Source organism: Macrotis lagotis, chromosome 4, assembly GCF_037893015.1.
Source record: "Macrotis lagotis isolate mMagLag1 chromosome 4, bilby.v1.9.chrom.fasta, whole genome shotgun sequence".
Classification (NCBI taxonomy): Eukaryota; Metazoa; Chordata; class Mammalia; order Peramelemorphia; family Peramelidae; genus Macrotis; species Macrotis lagotis.
In genome coordinates this window covers 27,618,828-27,644,759 of record NC_133661.1, presented here as the reverse complement: position 1 = coordinate 27,644,759, position 25,932 = coordinate 27,618,828, and the positions used below count along the sequence as shown (strand labels likewise).

Genomic DNA, 25,932 nt, shown 5'->3' with positions numbered 1-25,932 from the left:
ATATTTCACATTTTTTACTTTTTCCCATTCTTTTAATTTTGTTTTATTGTTTCTTGAAGTCTCGTGGAATTGTTTTCTTCAGTGTCATATTGTACCTCTTTTTTTCCTGCTTGGTCTCTTAGGCTTTTAAAGAAGGTTATTTTTTTTCAGTACCTCTTTTAACAACAAGTCACTTTTTTTGAGGTATTTTCTTCAGTGACTTTTTGGTGCCTCATTCACTAAGTTGTTAATTCTCTTTTCATAATTTTCTTGCATCTCTCTCATTTTAATCTGATTTTTTTTCATCTAACACTCATCTCTTTCTTGCTGGCCTTGAGTACAATTACCATTTTTGCTCATCACTGTTTTTGTTTTTAAAATATATTCCTTGTTACAAATAGTAGCTTTTTGTGATCAACGTTTTGTTGTATGGTATTTTTGTTATTTACTCATTTTCCCCAACCTATATATTAGTTTTAAACTTCATGCTAAAATTGAGTTCTGCCCAGCTTGGGGGGGGAGGTATTGCCCCAAACTCTAGGTGTTTTCAAGCTGCTGTTTTCAGAGCTAACTATGGCGTTATACAAGGTTTTTTTTGTTTTTGTTTTTATTGCTTTTGTTTTTGCTTTAAGTTCTTTCAAACTGGCATTATCTGAAAGAGGGGTGGTCATTTCTTTCCTGGTCTGCATTCTATTCTCTATGCAGGAATGGTCTCTGCGCCCCAGTTGGCACAAGTATTATTACTACTGTTCATTACCCTGGAAATGTGACCCAAAACTTCTTATGGAAAGATTTATTTGCTTCTCAATGCCTGCTATACCCAGTGCCAACAAAGGATTCCCAGACTCTCTTTCTGACTAGTTCTCTGCCCACTTTACCATCCCTGTGCTGAGAGCTCCTGAAGGTGTTTTTGGTCTCCTGACTTCCTCCAAGGTCTGCTGCTGGAGCTTCTTCTCTGTCCTGGGTCTACGCCCAGTCCATTGTCAAAGACTTCTTCTGATGAACACTTAATTGTCTTAGTTTGAAAAGAATATTTTGAAATCTCTAATTGTCTTAATTTGAAATGATATTTTGTTGACTCCACCGCTCCAAAATTTGGTTTGAACTATTACTTTAAAGGGTTTCTTGGAGGTAGAATTTTGGAGAGATCAATTGGATCTGGATGCATACTGAGCCTTAGGTGCCTTTCAGATAAATCTTATAAAAAAAGAAATCAGTATTGTTAATCTTTTGTTTGTTTGCTTGAAGGGAATAAAATAAGTTTGTCTGAAGTATCATATACTTCTCTATTCTCATTCCATTCTAAATATTATATTAAATATTAGCATGCACACGCATACACATAAAAAAAAAAACTAAGATACCAAACCAATGCTGGTTTGTACTGAGAAAAAAATACATTTAAATTTAATTGCCATCTGCTTTGCTCTAGTAAATGTCCAGGTGGATATAAAAGTTAGATTAAAAAAATCTCCATAATAGAGAACTAAACAGATGTCCTGGTAAGAAGAGTCTCCTTCAATAAAGTGGACTGAGATGAACCCAGCTCCATTGCAATATTCTAGGGATTATTTGACAATGAGTTAATGATACCATTAAATAATAGTTGATATTGTTCAGCAGGTTAGCCCCAAAGTGGAGAGTTTGAGTTTTAAAACAAAGCCTGAAAGCTTGTCTCCCACTATCACTGCAAGGGCGTCATTTTCCTCTTTCCGTACTATTTGTCTTCTAATTAATGACTTTCGAGAAAAACACGAATTTGGAGTATTTAAAGGAACTTCAGAGAATGTGTATTTCAGCTCCTGTCCAAGTAGTAACACACTCTCTCTCTCTCTCTCTCTCTCTCTCTCTCTCTACCATACTCCCACCTTTGTTTGAAGAAACAGGATAATAAACAAAGATTAGTTTCTTTATCAAAAAACATATGGGAAACATAGATTTATAGGGGGATGCATGTGGAGGATGTAAGTCTCCTATGGAAGTTTCGCATTAGTAAATAGATAAGAATCTTATAAGTAGTTAGACAGGGCTCCTTACCAGCTGGAGAGGGTAACTGTGAAAAGGAGGTCATGGAAGGCATGGCTCTTTTGTCCTCTGAAATATTCTGTTTCATTGACCACTTCATCCAAAGCAGGCATCTGAAGTAAAAATGAGTTCTGTTACTAACATGGTTAAATATGTTTTATAAAAAACAATAAATAATACAGTAGGATTATTGTTTTTAAGGCTATTTTTCAACAATGTAAAAAAGTAAGATTTAAAAATACCACTAATAAGTCATTAAATTTCAAATTGTCCATTTTGAAAGATTTTTTTTAGGTTGTTCTGAATTTAAACCTAGAGATCAAAAAGAATTAGACTTTACATATAAATGCATATATATATATATGATATATATATATATCATATATATATATATGCACACACGTATGTCTGTGTGTGTGTTATTCTTTGGCCATAAAAATGCTTATAGTGATAGACATGGAAAGCATTTATTAATCACTTTGCATTTGCCAATAAATTTGGCTTCCCTATCTCTTCCTCTATGTTGTCTTCCATCAAGGGTATATAAATTCCTTGATCTCAAAGAGTGTGTTGCTTACATTTATATCCTCAACCTTTAGCAAAATCAGTCTTCTTGACACAGTAAATGCATAATAAATGTTTTACTTACATACATATTTTGGAAAACAAAGAACAGGATCATTTGACTTTTCATGCATTGTTGTTACTTATGCACTTAAATATTAAATATTATCCCCCCTTTTCCTATTCCATTTCATTTATAAAGTGCCCTGACCCATCCTGCAAGCAAGATTTATTGGCTTATCTGGAACAGATCAAATTCTATTCTCACCAGCTCAAAATATGCAGCCAAGTGAAAGCTGAAATCCAAAATTTGGGAGGAGAGCTCATCATGTCTGCTGTAAGTATAAATGACTTTTTTCTACATAGAATTTTTTTTATGGGCTACCATTATCTGGGACTCTGAACTATTTATCTTTCCTGTTGCCCATAGTATCACCACAATCATCATCATCATCATCATCATCATCTCTATCACCACCACTACCATCAACAATACATATCTTTTAAATTCTATTATGTACCAGGTCCTGTGATAAGCCCTGGGGATAAACAAAGAGATAAAAGATAATCACTGTCCTTAAAGAAACTCCCAATATAGTGGCAGAAGCAAGTTATTTAAATACAAACAAATTAGATATAAGTAGGAAATAACAGAGAAAGGTGTTAGGAGAGGTTTTGTTTAAAAAATGGATTTTAATTGGAGATTAAAGAAAGTTATTGAAGTCCGTAGACTGAGATGAGGACATTGAGCTTGCCCAATATGGATAACAGCCAGAGAAAATATCCAAGAGCAGAGTGTTTTAGATCTGTGACAACTTAAAAAGCTACCGGATCAAAATTATTTGTAAGAATAAGATGTAAGAAGAGCAAAAAGCTAAGAGTTGATTGGGCTCTGCAGGATTGTGAATAAGAAACAAAGAATTATGTATTTGGTCCAGTAGTGTTAAAGATGCACTGGAGTTTATGAATGTCTATGATGGGGGGAGGTGGAATGGAAGGGGTGATTTAATTGTACCTGAACTTAATGAAAAGCATTTTGGTCGCCAAATGGAGGATGAATTAGGGTAGAGAGAGACTTGAGGCAGCTCGTCAATGACTAGAAAATCCCTGGAATGACTAGATAGGATCAATATTCCTTCATTAATGGTCTAGCATATACAATCTTAACTTAAAAAAGTCTAAAAGAAATTGAGAGTCCATATTTCTTGTCAAAGAAATATGAGCAGGTATGACTTTGAACCAAAATGAATCATCTTTTAGAATTTTAAGCATAAAGCAACTGGAGGGTAATTGACCATCGGTATGGAACATTGAATCATATGACTAATTTCTGATTTAGAATGAATTCAGAGAGAATTTTCATATTATTTAAGTTATTTAAATTTTTAAAAATATTAGATACCAATACTCCTAGTCATCTTTTTTAGCATGAAACTTTAGACAACAGACAAGAGAGTATTATTTCCACATTTTATTTTGTTCCTGATCTTATTCATTTTCCTATATTTTAAATTTTATAAATAATACTAGATATCAGCATTGCTGATTTCATCTTTATACATAAAACTTTAGGCTGTGGAGCATTATTTCCACATTTTCTTTTGGGTCTGACTCCTATTCTTCCAATCATTAACAAGAGAGCATTTTCTGGGCTCATTTAAGGACATAAATTAGTATATCTTATGTCAAGTAATAAGTATTTTCTTTCAGTGACTTTTCAATTAAAATGAACCAAGTTTGCAAACTCCCTTCAAGAGTAAGAAACACTTAAACATTCCTTAATATTTTCCTTTCATTGTAAAAATACTAAGAGACAGAAGACAAAGATACAAAGAGAAAGAGAAAGGCAGAGATGAGAAGAAAAGAGTAAGAGAGATTTGCAGCATTATCTCCCTTTTGAGGCTTTGCAGTGTCCATCCCATAGTAGGAGTATGGTGACTTTTTGTCTTGTTGTGTTTTTAATTATTAATCTCAATTTGTTAGAATTGGGCAAGTTACTTAAACCTCTTTGCCACAATATCATCTTTTTAAAATGAACTGTGGAATGAAATGGCAATCCAATTCAGTGTCTATGTGATCCCATTTTCGGATTTTTCTTTGCAATGATACTGAAGTGGTTTGCCTTTTCCTCCTTGAGGATCACAAATTGGCACATGTCTGAGGCCAGATTTGAACTCGTGAAGATGAATTTCCTCACTCCAGGTCCAGCATTATAACCACTGTGCCACCTTATTGCCCCAGTTCCTTTCATATGCCAAAAGATACTCCCCTCCCATCATGTTCCCTCATCTCCCTTAACATGTAGCATGATCATTAGTAAGAGAAAATAGTATAAAAAATATGACAAGAATTTTTTTTTAAATATTAGAGGGGGCAATAACTTTCTAATATGTCCTTAATTTTTTAGTTTCAGTTCCCAAATTGGGTATCAGAATATCAATAGGTTATCCCTATCAAATCAATCCTATTATTCCTGGAGTTAGTAACTAATAATATCTGAAACTTTGGCAGATGGAGGAGGGTGAAGGAAGGCATGGGAAAAGTAATGAGTTAGAGAAGTAAATAGTGTTTTTTATTATAATCTATCCATACAAATGCCAAAAGGACACTTTCAATTATTTAAAATGAACCTTACCTATTACAATAAAAATTATCCTTTTCCTCACATAGCATTATTTGGAGGTCAGCAGTTTTACTATGATATTCAAAAGTAATTAATCACTTAATTGTCATATTTTGTGCATTTTACTTAATGTATTTCACTGTATATTTGCACACACAGGCAGGTGTGCCAAAGCCACAATTTGTTAAATTGGATAAATAAATATGGTCAATCAGTTAGGAGGGGAAAAAAATCAGCAAAATGGAAAATCTACTAAGCAGCTGTGATCCTGCTTATACCTCAGCAAAAAGAAATCATGGTTGCACTCAAGTACTTAGAAAATTGGCTGAATACAGACTCATATAGCAGGTCAATGTATTTCTTCATCTTAAGGCTATATAGGATTGAGAGAATCCATTTCTAAAGCATTCTATAAACATTTGGAGTCTTGTCAAATGTCAGTTCTAGAGAATCATGTATATTCACACACATTTAAACATACTAAGAATAACGAAAAGTTTTGTAATATACTTTATACATTTTGATATCTATTAATCTTGATTTATAGTAGGTGTTATTATTTCACTAATTTTATAGATTTAAAAAAAAAGTCAAGGTAGAGATTGATTACATGACTGGTCCATGATCTCAAAACTAGCGACTATCTGAGGCCAGATTTGACACAAAATAAACACATTCAAAACAAATGGATAAAAAAAAAAATGACCATTGTCCAAACTTGCTTTGAGAATCTGTAGTTCATCAATATATCTCAGTGTATGTATGGGTGTGAATGTATCACTTATCTATCATTGAATCCTCCAGTCATCTGTTTATATAGCATGCTTCTATTTATGGTACTTACCTTAGGAAACAGACTGTCTTAAACTCAGGAAGACCTACATTCAATTTTCAAATATTTCTCTTGCAAGCTGTGTGACTCAAGATAATTCACTTGACCTATCTATGATTTGGGCATGTCTAAAATATTTTAGAGTGGGTGCCAAAGGGCATTGGCAAAATATGTTCTTCAGTATGAGACCCCTAAAATACATGAAATCTTTTTCTCTTACCCCTTTCATTATCCATTTTCTCTTTGTTTACAATTATTCACAATTCTTGTATTTTTAAACCCTATAATCATTTGGTCTCTCTTATCTCTTATTCTTCATACAATGAAAGCTTCCAAAATATCTCTTTTAGGCTCTCTTTTCTATACACTTTCTGTTATTGTCTTGTAGGACTTAATACATGGATTTCTCTTTTCCATTGTTCCTCATTGTTAGAATAAAGCCAATTATTGCAGATAGAGAGGACACTGCCTTTGCTCAATAGCAATATGCAGTGCTCTTTGTTTCCCTCCACACCTATTTGCCTCGAAATAGTTTTCCTTACATTTTCCCTCCCTGCATTGACCATGTCTTTTCGCCTATAAGGAGCTATCTTCAGTGGAACTCCCTTCTACCTTCAAACTAAGGTTTCTGTCCTTCATCCCCTTCTTTCCTTTTTTCCCCACCTCCTTCTAGTCATCTCTCCTACTCTTACCTTCTTTCCTTTGCTTATGGTTTTTGGTTTGACCCTGATGCACGTCACACTCCTCCCTAGCCTTTTGTTGAATTCTTTCTTTATATGTACCCTCCCGTGTTATAAGGTCATTCTACAAAATAAGTATTGAGTCTCCTTTAGGCAACTACCATGGTTTGACCATGACATACTTTATTCACTTTTTCTCTGTTACTCCTACCAAACTCCTAACTTCACTCTTTTCTTTTAGAAATTTCTTGTTCTTTCTTTGTACTCTGTTAATGCTGCTGTCTTTGCCTGCTATGTTTATATAATTATATCTCCTGAATTTCAGTAGTTTGAGGTATCTGTGAGGTAAGTTATCTATTCATTTTAATTTTTTAATGAAATATTTCACTCTTCTTTACTACCAAATGTCCATGTTTTGTCCTGTATCACCTGGACTACATCCTGAACTCCAGTGCTCTTTGAAACATGATTCCCTTCCCTCCACCTTTTTTTTAAATTTCCTAGTGGGTACAAAAATAGTCTTGCATTACTTGAGTGCCCTTTTCTTTTATTTGAAAATTTTTCTTCTGATGGGGCGCAGTTGGGTTGTGTAGTGTATAGAGACTGAAGTTTAGAATCAAGAAGTCATGAGTTCAAATTCAACCTCAAACTATAACTGTGGGGCAAGACTCAGAACCTATTGGATTGACTTTTCTCATTTGTAAAAATTGAGCATAATAATACCACCAACTTACTAAGGTTGTAGTGAAGATCAAATAACGTGATGATTGGAAAGAGCTTATCATGCTGCCTAGCATATAGTAAAGGTTAACTATTACTCTGATTATTATGATTACATATTGTTATTTCTAAATTGGATTATTAAATTCAGCTGTTCTGTCTCTTAGAGTTGGTAGCCTCAGACTGTTTTTCGATAGGGAATTTGTGAAAACTTTCAACTAAAATATATTTTCCATCTTCAGGAGTTCTGGGCACTACCCTTATTTTTCTCATTATAATTTGTCGTTCTTTGTCTTTCATGTTCCTCTGGGAGATCTATCGTCCTTAAGTTGTTTTTATGCTTCATGTCTTTGAGTACAATACGCTTTGCTAGGAATAGCAAGCATGTCTTTTTCTTAATGATCTTGTTTTTGATTCTTTTCTTTTAGATTTCCCTTTACTTCCGTGTATATCCATTCCCAATCAATTGTTCTTTCTTTTGTTTCTTTGGTAAGCTTTGGCAATGTAGATGTGAGTTTTTCTATTCAGCCCATTATTGTTATTGTGTTCATCATTTTCATTTTTTTCTTCTAGGTTTTCATTTCTTTTTAAATCACCCTAAAACCTGCTGTGTTTCCATATTGCCTTCAAAGTTGGATCATTTCCCTTTGTTTTGCAGTATATATTTTTAGATATCTAAACTTGTTTACTAGATCTGGAGGTCAGATTTTCTTCCATTGTAAATTATTTTTTCTCCTCATTTTTCTGTTTCTCTTCCAGGCCTCTGTGCTTTCTTCCTGAAACCGTTGGTATTCTCCTTTCCTTATCACTGATTCCCTTCCCTCTCATTTTGCTTTCCTTAAGGGTTGAATCTCAAAGCATCTTAGGCTCTTCTCACTTTGTAATTCATGATTGACTAGACCAAGGTCTCTACTCCACCTGTCTATTGTGTTCTTTGATCTTTCCCTGAGGTTTGGTGGAATGTTGCACAGTGGGTCACACACATGACATCTGGTCACGGTGATCTGTCATAGTGACCTATCCCACTTTGACTTGCAGTGAGGGGAGGCAGAGAAGATGGACCCGTGCTTCCTCAAAGATGACAAAATTCCTCACAAATTGAGCATGCATTTACAATAAACACTTGTCTGTATTTACTGCCCAATTTGTGAGGGGTTTTACAATCAGTGGTGAGGCACCGCTCCACCTCCTCTGTCTCACCTCACGTCCCTTATCTTACACCCTCCATTCCTTAATACTCAGAACTTGTTTTTGATTTTTGATATTGATATGAGCCACTAGAGATCTGCAATGCTTGTGCTCCAAGAGCAAACTTCCACACTTCCATGGCCTGAAGCAAAGTCTTCACCACCATGGAAAATGGGAGAGGTGAGTGGACTATTTTGATGCATTTTGATGGAAGCCTATGACATGCCATTGTGGTTCTAGTGCCATCTTGCTGCCGATAGCATGGGATATAGGGGAGGAATATTGAGTAAGCTCAGGGTCAGTGAGCATCACTTTCTGGTTCTTTTCTAAACTTTCTTTTAGATTTTGATTGTCCTAATCCATGAAGACACTTGATAATTTCTGTTTTGGAGAGGTCTGGGAGGTCATGGGAATTAGGGTAGTTGGAAGGGGGTGCTTATCTAATCCACCATTTTCTGCTCCCATGACTGTAAATACTGGTTCATAAAAAAAAAAAAAAAACTTCAGTTATCTCTCTAAGTATATCTATATGTATCTTTGGAGAAAGTAAATGAACAATAAGTTTGTTCCAGAATTGAGCAGAAGTTGGACAGTAAGTAGGATTTCCTTTGGGAAACTGCATAATGCTTTTAAGGACTCCAAGTCTCTTCTAAAAACAAAGGCATATCTTTTATCACCAATATCCTTGCAGTGATTCTATGTGTCTGTGAGTCATAGAGTAATGCATTTTCTTAAGAAATGAAGTTATGAATCATCCAAAGGGCAAGGAAGAGGTGTTTGTTGGGTGTGAGCAGACAGAAACACATTACAAGTGACAAATTATCCAAGCAATGTGGGTAAAGGATGTCAGCAAGGGAATGTATGATTTTTTCCCTTAAGAACAAGTCATGTAGTGAGAGCAAGGAGTAGTTGATGGACAGTCAACATGACAAAACAAAACAATGAGTTTATTCATTGAGGGACAAAGAATAATATAAACTTCTCATATGCTTGAAGCAATGGTCAGAGTAGTTGTGAGCCATTTAGTCCTAAATCATTTCCTCCCATTTGTAGAAACTGAGATCCAGCTATTTCAAGTGACCTTCCCAAGGTCACAGAGTCAGTATGAGAGTCAGAATTAAAATAGATCTTCAGGAATGATCATATTTTAATATAAAGACCCCATTGGAGAATTTAAATAATACTTTCTATATTCTGCTTATAGGTCTAAAGGTTTTGGGTTAGTCCAAAGGGGAAAAAAATACCTAATGAAAAGGAGAGCTCTGTAGGAAAGAGAAGACAAATTAAGATTGAAATCAGTGGAGCAGGTTACAAATCTGGCTTTTCTTACTTTGTAAACATGTTTATTATTTGTGAAACCTTGGACAAATTTTAATGTCCCTAGGCTTTATTTTCATCAGCAACAAAAAAAAGTGAATAAAGGTAGACTCATGTCCCTATTTAGCTATACACATATAATTTTATGGTTTAAAAAATAGTGCTTCTGATGGTTTAGATAGCTTATTTACATATCTTGGAAGGTCAGTCATGTAGATGAGAGTGTCTTGAGCCATACCACTTTGGCATTATTTACATTTCCTAGCCCTGTCGTGTGCGGAGGACATTCATGTGTCAAAAAAGTTTCTGGGGGGGGAAACCATATTGGGGATGGACCCTGAAGTCATAAATTGAAAAAAAATAAAACTGATTTTTACAACCAGGAAAGAGAATGTTTCTGAAAAAGGGCTAAGATATGAGAAGTTATCTTCAAGTATTTGAAGAATTGTCACACAGAAGAGATATGTTTCTGCTTGGCCCCAAAGGATAGAACTCAAAATAATAGGCAGAAGCTTCACAGAAGAAGAAGAATAAGATCTGTCATTTTGGGTATGTTGGAAAGTTTCATTTATTTGAAACTGTTGGTTATACTGGATGGTCCCTGTGGTCCCTTGAAATGAATAAATATTTTGGTTCTATGAAATAATACTCTGAAAATGGGCTGATATGTGGGTATCCTATGTATTATATGCAAACATATATATAGGTATATTTTATATAAATATGCCCAGATGTATATTCATCATATAAACACTATACATCCATGCATATTACACCTCCATATACATTTATGAATTATGCATGTATATACCTATAAACATGAAAATGTGCCTCTGAACATATAAAGTGCCTATAGACAATGTATAAATGCATAGCTATGTGAGTGGAAGTATACTTAAACCCAGTTATGCATTCATTTTGCAGTTGTCTGTCTTTCTATGACCCCATTTGTTTTTGGGGTTAGGTTTGTGTTTTGTTTTGTTTTTTTAAAGATACTATAGTACTTTGTCATTTCCTTCTCCAGCTCTTTTTACAAATGAGGAAACTGAGTTGTTTGTCCAGGGTCACAGCTAGTTGAATGTCTGAGAATAAATTTGTACTCTGGAAGATGAGTCTTCCCACTGATCAATCTAGCTAGCCAAAAAACAGACACACACACACACACACACACACATTTGCTTATTTATAATGTTTACTCCTTAAAGATTACATATGCATAGTTGTAAATATATAAGCATTCATGCATTCACACATATGTTTGTGTTTATGTTTATGTAGGGTGACTGGTTAAGTCTTAAAGTAGATCCATATATAGACATGCATATTTGGTTATATAAATTCATATCCAGGCTTCATGGTTTGCATCCAGTAATGCTGTGTGGTAGGAATTGCAAATATGCTTTCCTCATATTAGAAATGGTGAAATTGATGTTCAGAAGAGTTAAATATGCAGTAAATAGAGGATGCAAAATCTAGATCTGACTGATGTAGATTAGAACTAGATACTTATTTATAGAATTGCATTGCCCTTGGGGTGCTTGTTGGGAGTAGCTGGGAGAATAGTTTAATGAGGGTTGTTAGTCCTTCATTTTCTCGTTTTCAAATTTTATTTATTTGAGGCAGAGGTATTAAGTGACTTGCCCAAGGTCACACAGCTAGGCAATTATTAAGTGTCTGAGATCACATTTGAATTCAGGTCCTCCTGACTCCAGGGTTGGTGTTCTTTCCTCTGTGCCACCTAGCTTCCCCCTAGTCCTTCATTTTCAAGGAAAACCATAACCTCAGGGAGGTGATGGCATGACAAGCATGTGAATTAGATTTGAGTGAGGGAAGCTGTACTAAGTCACCAGCCTCACTTTCTTCTCCACTCATCTGGGTCCAGTGACCAGATATAGATCAGGTTGACCGGAGATGGTCCTGGATGTGAGGCAATCAGGGTTAAGTGACATGCCCAAGATCACCCAGCCAGTAAGAGTCAAGTGTCTGAGGTCACATTTGAACTCTGTCCTGACTCTAAATGCCAATGAGTGTTAGGAAGGAAAAGAAACTAGAAAAAGGCAAAGATATTTATAGGTGGCAACTTGGCAGAGAATAAAGTGAAGTTTAGACTTCCCATATGGTACAGATAAATGTCTGATTTCATACATGTGTGAGCAATGACTTGGTCAGTGCAGCCACTTCTAAAGGGGCATGACTTCTAGCCCTACGTTGTGGGCATCAGATCCTTGCTGGTAAAAAAGGATCACAGGCTGCCTGGAAATGACTGAAGAGCTCTATAATTTTAAAGCAACTCCATAGCACTTATATATCTTGTTTTAAAATATGGTTTATGCCTCTAAAACAAGTTGAAAGGTAAGCCAATAAAACTGTTATAAACTCAAGTGCGTATCCCTTTCTTTTATGTAGCACATTAAAGTGTGCAGAATGCTTTCTTTGCAATATCCTTGTGAGGTGGGTAGTGCAAGTATTATATTATGCAAATTAGAATTCTCCTTTTGATATACAGGGACAATGGCCGTGTTTGGGATCTGAAGACTGGTTCAAAGTCATTGAATCTCACTGGCAAATGAGAAAACTGGACTATGACTGACCCAAATTCAAATCCTTCCTTAGAAACTGACCTGAGTTCAAATCTTCCCTTAGACACTTACTGCTTCTGGGATTCTGGAATATTTGCTTATATTCTCTCAGTCTGAGTTTTCTCATCTATAAAATAGGAATAATAAGTGCACCTATGTCACAGGTTGTAACGAGATTTACGATGTTTTATTTTCTCATGACCAGGAATTGATAGTGTTTATGTGCGTGTAAGTATATATGTGGTATCTAGCCATTTATCTGTTTATCTGCCTATCTACATGTGTACATGCTCAGCAAACATAGTACCAGATGTGGGCTATTTTAAAACTGTGGTTCATTATTATGAAGTGATTTTTTTCAGGTCATTTCCAGTCATTTCTACATATGTCTTTAAATGTCAGTTTCACCATTCTGTAAAATGGGGGTAAGAATAAATTTTTTTCAGAGGGTTTTTAAGGGGGAATACAAAATCTAAGGCTTCAAGCACTATAGAAATGAAGTTTATAATGTTAAAATCAACTTTTTTAGAACATATTAACAGTGATAAATGAAATTTACCTATACTCAAAAATAAGTTTTGTCCTTGAGTTTTCTTTGGGTAAAATAGATGTAGCAATCATACAATACCAAAGCAAGCTGCCAAGTAGATTTGGGCTATTTCTGAAATAAAAGTAGGAATGGCCACTCACAAATGCTCAAACATGTGAGTCAGTGGGTATTTATTTTACTCATCCAAATATTTGAATTGAAAGTCTCTGTCATCAGTCTCATGACTCTCTCTTGGGAAGCCGCCTTTTTTATCCTTGCTTCATGCAATTGGCAGCCATGTGAGCTTTTCTGAGAGACATTCTTCTCATTATAAAACTGAACTGTGTCCTAGTAAAATCAGTCAAAGAGAATGTCCATAGTGAAAAAGAAATTATATCTGTCTTATTTACATGTTAGCTTCTCCTCATCATTTCTACATCATTCTGGATAATCTATTCATTATAACTGTTTTACAAGAGGAATGTTACCTCCTATATAGGGTCTTCCAAAAGTCAATGCATTTAAAACTTATTTTAAGACTTTGGGGATGCTCTGTATTTCAGGTGTAAATTGCAGGAAGAATAAGGTAATAAGCTATAAGACCCTCCTGTTTTTTCCATATACAACCAAATTTTCAGGTAAAGAATAATTCCATTATTTTGGATAGCAAACAAATTAATCACTATCTTCATTAAGTTAATGGCCAAAATATATGGTACAGAAAGTAATTGGATAAGCATAGAGATGCGATAAATAAGAGTGGCTAATAAAGTCCCTACACAATCTTGAAGAACAGAAATGATCAAAATAAGTGGAAGGTGACTAGAGAGAGATTTATCAACATTCAGAAAATAGTGTGCTATGTAATTATAAGGTATGATTAATAATATTTTGAATTGCTTGATAGTGAATTAAAGTATGAATTAAAGAATCATTATAAAATAAATAATAATATATACCTTGATACAGTAAATACAATTGGTTCAATTATATGACTTAGTAGATACCCTTAAAGTAATTTTTCTGTTGAAGAAATCAGAATTGATGTTTGCATCACAAAATGTACATGGAAAAACCATTTTTCTAAAATAATTCTAAGAAATGGGGAGAACCTCCCACTCCCCATTCCCTTTTCCTCTAATGCCAATCTCAAAACTTGACAGGAAAATCGCATCATCTAAACCTTTCCTTACTCCAATCTGGATTCTCCATGAGAGACGTAGTGCAATCTTCAGTTAGTGCTAAAGGCATGAGAGAAACTCATTGATTCTTAGAGGAGGAGACACCATAAGATACCTTCATCTCTCCATTCACCCCTTTATGTCCTCTACTCAGACGTGCATTTATCTACTTTGATCATTCATATTTAGGATTTATGGTGAGAAGGAAGTTTTCTCCAGTCATTTCAATTGGGTCTGATTCTTCATAACCCCACTTGGGGTTTTCTTAACAAAAGTACTGGAGGAGTATTTCATTTCTTTTTCTAGCTCTTTTTATTGTGAGGAACTGAGATTAAATGACGTACCTAGTGTCACACAGTTCCTCAATGTCTGAGGCCAGATGTGAACTCACAACGATGAGTCTTTCTGACCTTCCATCCTCTTACCTCCTAGCTACTCAATCATCTCATCTCAGGATAATTGATCCTCAAATCCCAGAGAATTAGAATCATGTGCTCAAGGTCATGGAGCATATAGAAAGACATCTGTGTGATTTTGAACCCAGATCTAGGTTCCCAGTCCAGTGCACTAACTATTCCTTGCTGTCTCCCGCAACTCAATGTTTCATTGGCATAACCAATGCAAGACTGCCACAATCATTCTTGTTCTATTCTGGAGTAAATAAGGCTTCAGTCTTTACTATTGCTCAGCCGATTTCTTCCATAGGGAGATAGGACTTCTCTTTGCCCACTGGAGGTCAGCACCTGCTTTTAAGAATTTTTTTATTAGGGCCCAAACTGACTAGCTGGGGGGATTGTAGTTGCTCATTCTCTTTCATCGTTGACCCGGATTCATAAATATTGAACTTCTGGCTCAATAGAAACCAAGGCATCCTCTGGCCCCCTGTGTACTTCGATGGTTAGGGCTGTATCTCAGTGCCCTTTATTTGGTCTCTATTGTGTTGTAAGCTATTACTTGATTGTATGGAATAAGCCTCCCTTTGGTACCATTTCACTTAATTAGGCTTCTCATTTGTGCTTTGCTGAGTCAATATTTAGTTCTTTGCCTATATCCCTGGGACATGCTGCAATGTTCCATGTACTAGCTAAATGGCTTAATATAAACCAGCATAGGCCTTCGATGCTTTGGTATACAGTATCTTACCCTCTGCAGCATCAAAGCAATTTGAATATAGAAGACTATTCTTTCACCTTCCTGCCTAATTATGCTCCCAGGTGGTCTGTTCTAGCAATCCCTTTCTCTCCTTGATGGATTAGGATGAGACAGAAAGAAGAATGATCCTCAGTATTGTCTTATTTACTTTGTTTTTAGAGCTGTGGTTCTAGTGTAGCATTTTCTAATATCACCATTATGCATCTGCAGCCCCACCTGGGACCACGAACAAAGCCAGATGCAGTGCTAGAGATCACTTAATTCCCCTCAACAGACAAGGGGCTCTCAAGTCAGATGTGATATAAAAGGAAAGACAAGGAAATTTCCAGGACAAGTCCAATTATTTGGCTTTTGAAGAGTTCAGACATTTGGGAGTCAAAAAGATCCTTCTAATCACTGACATTTAAGTAAATGATGTACATCGTTTCTAAAGATCCATGTAAACCATCTTTATTTTTTTTTGAAGTAACAAAAGTTTAAAAAACATCTTTATAGTGAGCTCTATAGTGTGTTGCTTCTACTTTGTAAAACTCCCCAGAAATATTGTCCGGTATTACTTAATGATTTTATTATTAGAAGTCTAATTAAATTACATTGTACCAGAGGGAGGTCTATTCCATAAATTTCAATAACAACTTACAATAGCACAGAGACCAAATAATGGACATTGAGATAGAGTTATAACAACATATGCCAATGGAGAAAGAAAATCTGCAGAGGTTTCAAACTGGGTAGAATTAAAGATTTGTAAATTGTAAATCAGAATAAATAACTGATCTCACCCAAACCATTGCTTTACTTTCCATGGTCAACAAACATTCTCCCCTTACCCAATATTCAGTTTGTTCCACTGGAATCATATTAAAAAATAATATTATTTTGAAAATACTTTTAACATTAGAGAATTCCTGAAAAAAATTTAGGGGCCAGCCAGAGTTTTCCAGATGAGATTCTGGATACCACTGTCTTCTATCAATGGTCATTTACCTTTTTTTTTTTTGCTTTCTATATATGAAAGGTTCATAATCTATGAAGCATTTTTTAAAATAATGTTTTTATGTGCAAAAATAAGAAGGTACAAAATACAAAAAAGTCATAATACATAGGCCATTATAAAATTGAAATATAGTTAGATAAAGTCAAATATAAGACAAATATATAATAACATAATAAGGATTATATAGCAATATATAATATAGCATATGACATAACATTAGTATGCTATAAGATGATAAGTTTGTGTGTATTTATACACATATAATATAAAAATACTAAAAGAAAATCAATTTTTGAAATGTAAATTATGAACTTCTAAGTAATTATGAACTTCTAACTCTAATAGTTCCAGCTTCTCTGTTCAAATAATAAAAAGTACAATAAAATTAGTGCTTGTAGAGTACTTTAAGAATTATAAAGTATTATATAAATATCATCTCATTTGAATCTCAAAACAACCCCGGAAGATTGGTACATCATTATTTTCATTTTATAGGTGAGAAAACCTTAACAATCTTTGTCCAATGCCACACAGTTATTAAGTATCCAAGACTTTATTTGAAAGTCAGTCTTTTTGACTCCAGCATCAATACTTTATTATAACAACTATTTGTATGATTGAGTTGTTAGGAAGTAGAAAAAAGAAAGAAAGAAAAAGAAAAAAAACATAGATACTGTGATTCTAACTTAGGTAATAAGATCTCTGCTGAAGACTGGTCACTAGCTCAAGTCTTTATTGTCCTCTTTTGGAGGAAAATATGTTTGAAGCTAGATTTGTAAACAGACAAGATGGGGAATGTAATTATGTACGTTTTTATTTCTTATCTACTAACCAAGTATAAAGAAGAAAAGATGTAAGGGTGGTATCTACAAAAGTTTTCCCATATTATTTTGTGAACTTAATTTCCCTTATTATTATTAATAATAATAATAAACAATAATTTCTACTAAATTTGCAAGAGTCTGGTCAGGTTCATTTTTTGTTGTTTATTTATTTTTACAACTTATTCCTGAACTTTTGATTCGTTGTTAAATTTGTGTCCTACACTTAAGGTAGAAAGAATACAGTCTCAATTTTCAGGTTTTTATGCTGTTATTTTCAGAGCTAGTCCTGATAGTCTGTAAACTTTCACTTCTTGTAAAGTGGTATGATCTAAGGAAAGACATAGTCACTGCTATCCTGACCAGGGCCCATATCTCTGAGCAACTGTAACATTATTTAACATTCATTTTATTGTCATTCCAAAGAAAAAAGGAAGCATTATCACAATACAATAGAAAATGATTATAACTGAATTTGCAAATCTATGATGTTCAATTTGCCATTCCCTTCAAATTTACAAATTTTATTGTGTAAATTTCTTTTTTTTCCTTCCCCCATCCTAGATATGGCTACCATTAGATACAAATATTATATATATATATATGTATATATACATATATATATATATAATGCATGTAAAAATTATTTTATAATACTTCTATTTAGCATTTCTTTCTCTAGATGTGGATAGTGTCTTTCTTCATATCTCCTTTATTTTTAATCCTTTTAATTTGAATTTAATTTAAATTAATTTATAATTGTCAAAATGACTTGGTTGTTCTTTGAACAATATTACTATTACTGTATAATATGGTCTTTTGTTTCTGCTCACTTGACTTTTCCATTGCTTTATGCAAGTCTTTCCATGCCTTACTAAGATCACTGCTTCATCATTTCCCGAGGCAGAGTAGTACCATATCACAATCATATACCACAACTTGTTCAGCCTTTCCCAATTGATTGGGATCCATGCAATTTCCATTTCTTTATCACCACAAAGAGAGCTACTATAAATTTCCCCTTTAATATTCAAAAATATTAATTAATATTTAAGTAATATGATTACTATTTCTGAATTTCCCTCCATCTTTTTTTTACCGTTTTCTTTCTTGGTCTTTTTATCCTTTCCTCTTACCTCATCTTCTTTCTTCACCCTCCTTCCCTGCCAATTTTACCCAGCCCGCCAAGAGTCTTCCATATTCTTAATTTCAATTTTTACCCCTCTAAAAGTCCATTTGTCATCCTGCCCTCAGTTTTCTCACATGTTCAGTAGACTTCTACACCCTTCCTTATGTAGATATAACTCACTTTTCAATTCAAATGAGAAAAAATTTATGCTATCAATCCTCCATCCTCACTGTCTTCCTTTGGTGTTCCATTTTTATAATAAAATTATTGCCTTTTATCTTTTTCTTTCCCAATTCTATTATACATACAACTATGATCCATACTACTAAAGGGAACCTTTTATCAAGCTATCTTGGTAATGATAATAATTTTTAAGAATATTTTAAAATATTTTATTATTTTTCTAATGAGATGCAAAGATAGTTTTCACATTTTTCTGTCTTCCTCTCATCCTTTCCCCTCTCCTCCTGAGAAAAAACAATGTAATATAGGTTATATATGTATAACTATGTTAGCTATATTAATCATATGAAAGAAGAATCAGAAAGTTTAAAAAATATGAGTGGGAAAATATATATAAAATATTTTAAAAATTAAAATAGTTAGCTTTGATCTGCCTTCAGGCTCCCTAATTCTTTCTGTGGATGTAGATGGTATTTTTCATCACACGTCCTTTAGAATTAATTATCTTTGATTATTATATTGCTGAGATAAGCAAGTCCATCATAGTTGATCATGAGGTCATGTTGCTGTTAGTGGGTGCCATGTTCTTCTGATTCTGCCCACTTCACTCCACATCAGTTCATGAAAGTCTTTCCAGGATTTTCTGAAGTCCCACCCCTCAGGATTTCTTATAGAACAATAGTATTCCATTGCATTCATATATCACAATTTGTTCAGCCATTCTCCTCCATTGAAGGTCATCTCCTGAATTTCCAATTATTTGCCATTACAAAGAGAGCAGCTACAAATATTTTTGTACATGTGGTTATTTTACCCATTTTTGCAATCATTTTGGGAACTAGAACTAGTAGTGCTATTATGGAGGAAAGAAAATGCAATTATATTGCCTTTGGGCATTATTCCAAATTGGTCTAAAGAAAGATTGGATCGGGTCACAACTACCAAAAAGACAATATTGTCCGATACATCCCCTCCAACATTAAACATTTTCCTTTTTAGTCATGTTGACCAAACTAATAGGTGTGAAGTAGTACATCAGGGTTTTTTTAATTTACATTTCTCTAATCAATAATGATTTTGAGCATTTTTTCATATAAGTAGACTATAGAAAATAGGCTTTTATTTGTATGAGAATTGTCTGTTCATATTCTTTGACCATTAGTTAATTGGGTAATTACTTGCACTCCTACTTTTACTCAGTTCCCTCTATATTTTAGAAAGAAGTCCCTTATCAGAAGCACTAGCTGTAAAATTATCTCTCTCAACTTATTTCATTCCTTTTAATCTTGGTTGCACTGATTTTATTTGTGTATATATTTTTTAATTTAATGAAATCAAAATTATACATTTTGCATTTTATCTTTTTCTCTCTTCTTTGGTCAAAAAATTCTCTTTCCAAATATCTGACAGATAAACTACTCCTTGTTCTTCTAGTTGGTTTGTGACATCACATTTTATGCCTAAATCCTGAACCCAATGTGAGATGTGAATTTTTGTGTAGTTTTATGCCATATTATCTTCCAGTTTTCCCAGCAGTTTTTAAACAAAAAGTGAACTCCTATCTCAGAACCTGGAGTCTTGAGTTTATCCAAGAGTCGATTACTATACTCATTAAGTGTTGTTACTTTGTACCTAATCCATTCCACCAATCCACCATTCTCTTTTGATGACTGATGCTTTATAATATAATTTTGGATCTGGTACTGCTATGTTACCTTTCTTTGCATTTTTTCATTAATTCCCTCGAAAATCTTGATCTTTTGGTCTTCCATATGAATTTAGCTATTTCTTTTTCCAATTCAATAAAGTAATTTTTTGGAAGTTTTTGGTATAATACTGAATAAATAAGTTAATTTAGATAGAAAATTTTTTATTATATCAGCTCAACCTACCCATTTGCAGTTGACAGCTTCTCAGTTATTTAGAAATTATTTTATTTGTGTGAAGCATTTTATAATTGTTTTCATATGGTTTCTAAATTTGTCTTGATAGGTAGATTCCCAAATATTTTATGTTGGCTACAGTTACTTTATTTTTTTTTATTTTTTGCAAGCCAATGGGGTTCAGTGGCTTGCCCAAGGCCACACAGCTAAGTAATTATTAAGTGCCTGAGGCCAGATTTGAACCCAGGTACTCCTGACTGCAAGGCCAGTGCTCTATCCACTGAGCCACCTAGAAGCCCCTACAGTTACTTTAAATGGAATTTCTCCTTGTATATTTTGTTTCTGGACTTGGTTGATAATATATAGATAGATAGATAGATAGATATAGATATGCTGATGAATTATGTGGGTTTATTTTATATTCTGCAAAAGTTAAATTTGCTAATTGTTTCAAATAATTTTTTGGTTGATTTTATAGGATTCTTTAAGAATACCATTGCATCATCTGAAAAAGAGTTTTATTTCCTCATTGCCTATTCTAATTCCTTCAATTTCTTTTTATTCTCTTATTACTATAGCTAATATTTCTAATTCAATATTGAATAATAGAGGTGTTAACAGCCATCCTTGCTTCACCCTGAGCTATGAGTTGTTGTTTGATCCACTCATTCTTTAAAATTAGACTAAAATTTAATTGGAAACCAGATAATCTATCTTTCTATGGCCCTTTATTACATGAATTTTTTAATTGCATCAAGCTCTGAAAAGGATGCATTTAAAATTCCTTTCTTTTTGTATTTTGGTGTGTGGTTTTTATGCCCGAATACATGGTCAGTTTTTGTGTAGGTGGCAAGTTCCTTTCTAAACCATTCAATTTTCTCTAGAGGTTTAACATTCTATTCACCTCCTTAACTTCCTTTTTATTTATTTTATGCTTAGATTTATCTAATTCTGAGAGAGGAAGCTTGAGATCACCACTATAATTTTGCTTCTATGTCTTCCTGTAATTCATTTAGCTTTTTCTCTAAGAATTTGACATGCATATCTGTTTAGTATTAAAATTACTTTATTGTCTATTGTGTCTTTTAGGAAGATGTAGTTTCCTTCCTTATACCTCTTAATGAGATCTATTTTTACTTTTGTTTTGTATGAGATAAGAATCAATACCCCTGCTTTTTTTCACTCTAGCTGAAGCATGATATATTCTAGCTTTTTTAACCTTTACTCAGAATACATTTCTCTACTTCAAATGTGTTTCTTATAGACAACATATTATAGGATTCGGGTTCTTAATGTGCTATTCATTTTCCTTTTATGGGAGCACTCATTACATTCACATTTACAGTTATAATTACTCTTTATTAGCCTCCATCCTATCTCCCCTCTAGTTGTTCTTTTCTTTCCCCTTTCACTCAATCCCTCTTCACCAGTGTTTTTCCTTCTGAATACCATCTCCTTTAATCTACCTTTCCTTCTATAAATTCCCTCTCCCTTTTGGTTTCCCCGTCCACTTTATTTTCTATCCTTTCCTCGTTTCTATCAGTTCTCCTCCCCTTTCCCCCTTTTCTACTCTGAATTGAAGAGTGAGATAAATTTCTAAATCTAACTGAGAATATGTGTTATTCCTTCCTTGAGTCAAATCTGATGAGAGTAAGACTCAAGCAATTCTCATCCGTTCCCTTCTTCTCCCCTTCTGTAGTAAGTCCTCTGTATCTCCTTCATGTGGTACAATGTATCCATCTTGCCTTCCCCTTGCTCCCACTCCAGTTCAATCCCCCCTTTTTAATCTCTAATATTTTTATGCCATCCCATCAAATCCCATCAAAATCAATTTAAGTCCACACCTTCAGCCTTCGTATACTCCATTTAATTAAATCACAGTTCTCAAAAGTATTTAGAATATTCCTCCCACATAGGGTATAATCAGCTTCATCCTATTGAATAACAGGTCTTTTTCTTTTCCTGTGTTTACCTTTTAATGGATCTCTGGAGTCTTCAGTTTGAAGATCAAATTCTATTTTTCTGTTTGTTTCTTTTTAAATCAAGAAAGTTACCTATTTTATTAAAAAGCCCATCTTTTCCCCCAAAAGAATATGCTCTGTTTGACCGAGTAGTTGATTCTTGTTTATAATCAAAACTGCTCTCTGAAATATCATTTTCTGGGTCCTTCAACCTTTTAGTATTTATACTGTCAGGTCCTGCATAATCCTAACTTTGGTTCCTTGATATTTGAATTGCTTCTTTCTGGTGACCTGCAAGTTTTTCTCCTTAAACTGAAAATTCTCAATTTTTGGCTATGATATTCCTTGGCATTTTCTTTTGGAATCCCTTTCAGGAAGATAATTTCAATGTCTCTTGTTCTAGGCTATCAAGGCACATTTCCTTGATGGTTTTGTTTTGTCCAGGATCTTTTTTTTTTTTTGATCATGGCTTTCAAGTATTTCAGTAATTTCTTAATTATTTCTCCTGGATCTACTTTCCAGGTCAGTTGTTATTCCAATAAGTTATTTTAAATTTTCTTCTGTTTTTTTCATTTTTTAAAGTTTTGCTTAACAACTTCTTGATATCTCATGGAGTCATTAGCCTCCATTTGTCTCAACCTATTCTTCAAGGAATTTTTTTCTTCAGTTAGTTTTTTCATTTCTTTTTCCCTTTAATGCATTTCATTTTTCATTTGTTCAGTTGTATTTTTACAGGATTTTTTTCATTTTTGTGCTTCCTTTTGCAAGATGTTGAATTTCTTGAGTATTTCTTTCCCCAGTTTTTTAACTTGATTTTGAAAATCCTTTCTTTTTGAGTTCTTCCAAGAAGGCTTTATACATTCTTTTTGGGGGGCCAGTCTGTTGGGTTAAATGACTTACCTAAAGTCACACAACTAGATAATTATCAAGTGTATGAGGTTGGATTTGAACTCAGGTCCTCCTGCCTCCAGGGCTGGTATTCTACCCACTTTGCTGCCTAGCGGCCACCAAGAAGTCTTTGTTGAACCAATTCATATTTTTCTCTACAGCTATATATCTAGTGTTTTTTTGCCATCATCTTTTAAGATGGTATTATGACCATTCTTACTCATTTTAAGCTTTGTTACTGGGTACTAACCCAAGATTTTGTATTGGGGGGGAGGGACTTGCTCATAGAGCTTCAGTCTTGAGAACTTTAGAGGCTGTCTCACTCATCTGGGGCCATGCACATTGGGAATTCTGCCCTTCACATTGGAAATGCCAGAAGGTTGCTTGCTGAACTATCCATGTTGAGAATAATGGGAATGCCCAGAGCTTGCTCTCAGGGCCATCCATGCTGGAATTTTAATAGCTTGCTCACTGGATTAGGCTGTCTGGGTTGGAAACTCTAGGGGCATGCTGTCTGAGGTGGGTCACTCAGTTCATTTATGTCAGCTATCTGGGGTCTGGGGTACCTGCGCTGGGGTTCTTCCACTTGGCTTGCTGAGCCCAGACTCAGGAACCTCCATTGGACATTTCTCCTATAGCTGAGATCTTCCAGTTGGTTCTCCCCTAGTCACCCATGCGTTAGTTTTCCATTCCCTTTCCTGGACACACGAACACTCTACCTGAGCTACACCTTGCTGGAAGATTCCCCACTCTATTCTTTTGGGGGTTCTGTTACTCTACAATCCTTTTAGAGGCTTCATTAGAGGCAACCCAGGTTAGCTAATGAAATTTCTGGCTTCTCTCTGCCATCTTGATTCTGCCCAAAATTTTCTGACAAAATTTTCATATACATAAATATAATAAATTATATGAGCTTTTTGAGTGCTGTTTAGTTGGTCGGTAATGTTTTCCTTTTATTTTTCTGTATATTTTATATTGACTTTTCCATTAATATTTATATTTTGATGAATTGAATTAGTTTTGTTCATCAAAAGGTTTTTTTATTTTCCATTTAGGGTTACACTCAACTTTGCTGAGTAAGTTATTCTTGGATGCAACCATTTTTACCACAGTGAGAGTAGGCTAAAGAATTGTTTCACCTTATCTTTTTATTGCTTCTTCTGGTCCTAAAGTTATTTTGAGTTGCTATTTTATTGGATAATTATTTATTTTTTGGAAGGGATTTGGGGAGAAATTAACATAGTTCCTACCTTCATTCTACTATCTTGACTCTTTCAGTTATAACCTATACTATTCTATTCTATTTAGTTAGTTAGTTATTTCTTCATTTATTTTGTTTATTTATTGCAAGACAACGCAGTTGAGTGACTTGCCCAAGGTCTCACACATCTAGGTAATTATTAAGTGTGTGAGGCCAAATTTGAACCCAAGTCCTCCTGACTCCAGAGTAGGTGTTCTATCCACTGCACCACCTAAATACCCCCTTTCATAACTGATTCTTGTAGCAAAAATAAAACCAAAAACAAAAACCTGGAAGTAAGCAGGGTTAGAATGATAGTGAACCAATATAAAGGAAATTGGTTTAAAAGTCTCTAATTTCTGTTTTAGGGAGAAATGTAACCCGAATGATATATTCCTGTACAGAAATACAAGGAACAATGAATTTTCCTATGATATGTATAGTCAGCATTATAACATATACTACCTTTGTCTTTGCCTGATTTCAAATAGAAAACTTCCTTATTTGGAAGAATAAAAATAATTATTAGTTCCATGCTATAGAGATAATGGAATCTTGTATATTTAGATATTTGAGAATGTAAAAACAGGAAATTTAAGACTAAAAATCACCTTGTCATTTTTACTCAATCCCTTCATTTTAAAAATGAGGAAACTGAAATATAGAAGAGGTTGTTCAAGATCAGAAAGTTGTAAACAGCAGAGATGGTATTTACTTTAGGTTTTTAAGATCCAATCCTACCATTATTATCTTCTACCATATTTTGATTTATAAGGATACTTTTGGAACCTACCCTTATATAAAATGAAAATATATACCTGCATTCTGCCAGATAGGGAGAACATAAGCAAACTAGAGAAAGATCTTTAAATCAGATGATTATTTTGGGGTCACTGCAGGTACACCTACATTGCTATTTTGATGACTATACTTACAATTGAAGAGTTTCCACCCACATGCCTCTAAATAAAATGAACTCACATAGATATCTGAATAAATATTTTATCAATTCTCCATTTATGCCAGGTCTCATTTCATCAGGTTTCATTGATGTGTTATGAGATTTTATAGAATTTGTTGAATATTTGAAAATAGTAGGAGCATCATGATGGAGACTGACCATGAGTCCATTAAAAAGACAATAAAACAACAGTTACCCAGGATGGTGATCACATTACCTTGCCTGTCATATAAACAGTAAAATCCAGAAATATACTCTGTTGACAGTGAAACAGGAAGTAACCATGCTATAGCTTGATTATATTACTTGTAACCTTCAGCAAGTGGGAGGATTTTCAGAAATTGTGAAGCTCTATTATCAAACTGAGTGTTTTAAATTGGTTTTATTTTGGCAAACCCATTTCGTATTGAACTTTACAATCGATCTGAATTTTCATTACCCTGCTCACTAGCTGTTCAGATCTTTGCTTCATTCCAGATTAATTACAATCTACCCAACTT

The 25,932-nt window shown here is 34.1% G+C and overlaps 1 protein-coding gene across 1 annotated transcript in view; it reads left to right on the top strand.

Moving 5' to 3' along the window:
• LOC141520654 (catenin alpha-3-like) overlaps nucleotides 1-25,932 on the top strand; it is a 155,255-nt gene that overhangs the window by 55,412 nt on the left and 73,911 nt on the right. The window contains exon 3 of the mRNA XM_074232365.1: nucleotides 2,771-2,905. Within this exon, the coding sequence (XP_074088466.1) occupies nucleotides 2,771-2,905 (135 nt within the window). The remainder of the gene's footprint in view (nucleotides 1-2,770; nucleotides 2,906-25,932) is intronic.